The sequence below is a fragment of the Capsicum annuum genome, chromosome 8, assembly GCF_002878395.1.
Source record: "Capsicum annuum cultivar UCD-10X-F1 chromosome 8, UCD10Xv1.1, whole genome shotgun sequence".
Classification (NCBI taxonomy): domain Eukaryota; kingdom Viridiplantae; phylum Streptophyta; class Magnoliopsida; order Solanales; family Solanaceae; genus Capsicum; species Capsicum annuum.
In genome coordinates, this window is record NC_061118.1 from 154,945,371 (window position 1) to 154,947,946 (window position 2,576).

Genomic DNA, 2,576 nt, shown 5'->3' on the forward strand with positions numbered 1-2,576 from the left:
CTTTCTTCCTATCTTTTCCTAATTCTCACCAAAATGAAGCCCTTTGTTTAAGAGGCTCTGACTATTTATTCATATATTTTCAAAGAACAGTATCTTGATCAAATACTCATAAAGGAGAACAGTATCTTGATCAAATACTCATAAAGGTCCTTTATAGTCTGTTAAAAACTCAAGGAGATCTCCAATATAATCGGCACCAAAACCAACGGTCGACAGCTTTGCATTTTGCCTTTTTGATTTCTGAACACTAAAAAATGACGAGAACAGATGCTCTTTAGTGCTGTGTATTATTATAAATCTCGATATGTTAGACTAAACAGCGCAATTTATACCAGCATTCGAAAAATTGCCAGCCCCATTCTCTCCATCTTTATTTAACAAAGTTTTGGTAGAGATTTTCTTTGACATCAGATTGCCTGATTGAATGTTTGCCTACAGTGGCCAATAGATGAATTTAGAATTCACAATTTAACCCCAAAAGCTAAGCTCAAAAGATGAGAGTTGCCCAAGCCATATCAGGAGGACTCTTCATATGTTTGATGATAAAACATTATTCCATTAGCTAAGAGATATTTGATGAACTAGAAACCGGTCCTGTCTTTAGCTTGAAATAAACTTTAGGACTTGATATAGAAAACCATTTTGCTCTTTTACAGCTAGGAATTAGTATAAGTAGAATGACAAAAGTTGAATTACTCCTATTAAACTATAATGCACAGCATATTGAATATCAAAGACAAATCTTGAATTATTAGTTTCCACCCCCATCCCCACCCCCACCCCACAAAAAAACCATCTTTTACACTCCCAAAAGGGCAAAAGAGAGTACCACTCAAGCAATTAGACCATTCAAGAAAACATGGATGATGGAATTGGCAACATTTGAGAATATTCACCAACTTTACAAGACAACCAAATTAACAAATCTCAATATATGATCAAATATTAGTCAAGACAAAGAAACAACAAAGTGCAAAACTTAAAAAGCCATCTCCAATAATCATCAACACCATCATCATATATACAAATTCACTTTCTTCCTATCCTTTTCATAACCTAAAGCTGCTACCAAAATCAAGCCATTTCTCTAAAAGGCTAATAAAAAACCATATCCTTTCCTTTTTCCTTTCTCCAGTTAGCACACTTTGATTATTTCTTAATAACCCTAAAAAAAGCTTATACTAAAAGCTACAAAAAAGAGGGTTAGGGTTTTAATACTGACTATTAGTGCTGATGGCTGCTTTAAGCAAAAACAGAGCCACAAGAGAGAGCCATTAAAAGAAGAGCAGCTCTTTCAACTTCACCAAGTTTCCTTTGATTTCTTGGCTTCTTCATTGATGATCTCTGCCTCTGTAGTATCACTACTTCTTTCCCCAACATCATCAATTTCACCCTCAATACTTTGCTTAGCTGCTTCCCATCTTTCCCATTTCCAATTTTATCCTTTTTGCAGTAAGCCAGATCATCACTACTAGTGTTGGAAACGGGTTTCTCTTTCTTCTTCGTTGGCCCCTTTTTCTTCTTGTATTTGATCCCACAAGCATTACACAGCGACTGCAATTAAGTAAATCATCAATGCGAATTAGAATTAGCAATCGAAACTCAAAACCCAGATCAAAAATCGTTGATTATGATGGAAAATGAGTTTAATTAGCAGTCAAAACTTAAAACCCAGATCAGAAATCGTTAATTACGACAGAAAAAGTGAGTTTAATTAACTTACTTTAGGGCCAGATGGACCAGATCTCCATAAGGGTGTCTTCGTAGTTTTGCAATCAGAGCAAGATTTTGTACTCCCACTTGTTTCATCGCCCGAACATTCTTCCTATAGCCAAAGAAAAAGACACGAACTTATACGAAGAAGAGTAAAACCACAATGCTGGCAAATTGATTATGAACAGAGTGTTAATTTACCTTTTTGATCGGATCCATGAACTTAAAACTCGTCAAAAACAGAACTCAAAACGGCAATTAGGGGAAATCTGCAGTGGGTTTTCCTACTGAAACGAACAGCATAGAAAAACCCAACAAACAGGGAAAAGAAAATTAAAGAAAAATATGGAAGAATTTTGAGAAGGAAAAAGAAAAAGGGAAAAAAGAAATTGATAATGCGCAGGTGTGTTTTGCAGTGATGAGAGTGAGGTGGCTGATGTAATCATATAAAGGGTACACAGCAAATAAGAAAGTGGAATCAACCCTAATTTCTAGCTATGAAATGACAGAAATACCCTTGAATTTTGCTTTTGAAGGAAAGACCGTCAAATTGATGCTATATATGTTTGCCACGTGTCAACCTGCATGCACCAGAGGCCACACAGCTGCTTCCATTACGGGTGTGTTTGGTCTTAGAAAATTATTGACTTATATATTTTGAAAAATATTTTTTAAATTAATTTATTTTTTTAAAATTTAAGAAAAAATGACTTTCCTTCAAATTTTTAAAAATTCACTTTCAACCTTATTTTAAAGTTGAAATATTCATACAATTATCAAAGTCATCTACTTTACCTCTAATATTCTATCACCCCGACACCATCCCTATCCCCCAAAATTCAATTGTTTTAAAAAGTATTTTA

The 2,576-nt window shown here is 34.5% G+C and overlaps 1 protein-coding gene across 1 annotated transcript; it reads right to left on the reverse strand.

The window, feature by feature from the left end:
• Positions 1 to 971: 971 nt before the first annotated feature.
• LOC107879827 (GATA transcription factor 17) lies at positions 972 to 2,155 on the reverse strand. Its single transcript, XM_016726768.2, has 3 exons — positions 1,915 to 2,155; positions 1,724 to 1,825; positions 972 to 1,554 (listed from the first exon to the last, which is right to left on the reverse strand). Exons 1-3 carry the CDS (start codon positions 1,930 to 1,932, stop codon positions 1,243 to 1,245), a joined length of 432 nt encoding a protein of 143 aa, XP_016582254.2. The 5' UTR covers positions 1,933 to 2,155; the 3' UTR covers positions 972 to 1,242.
• Positions 2,156 to 2,576: the final 421 nt, after the last annotated feature.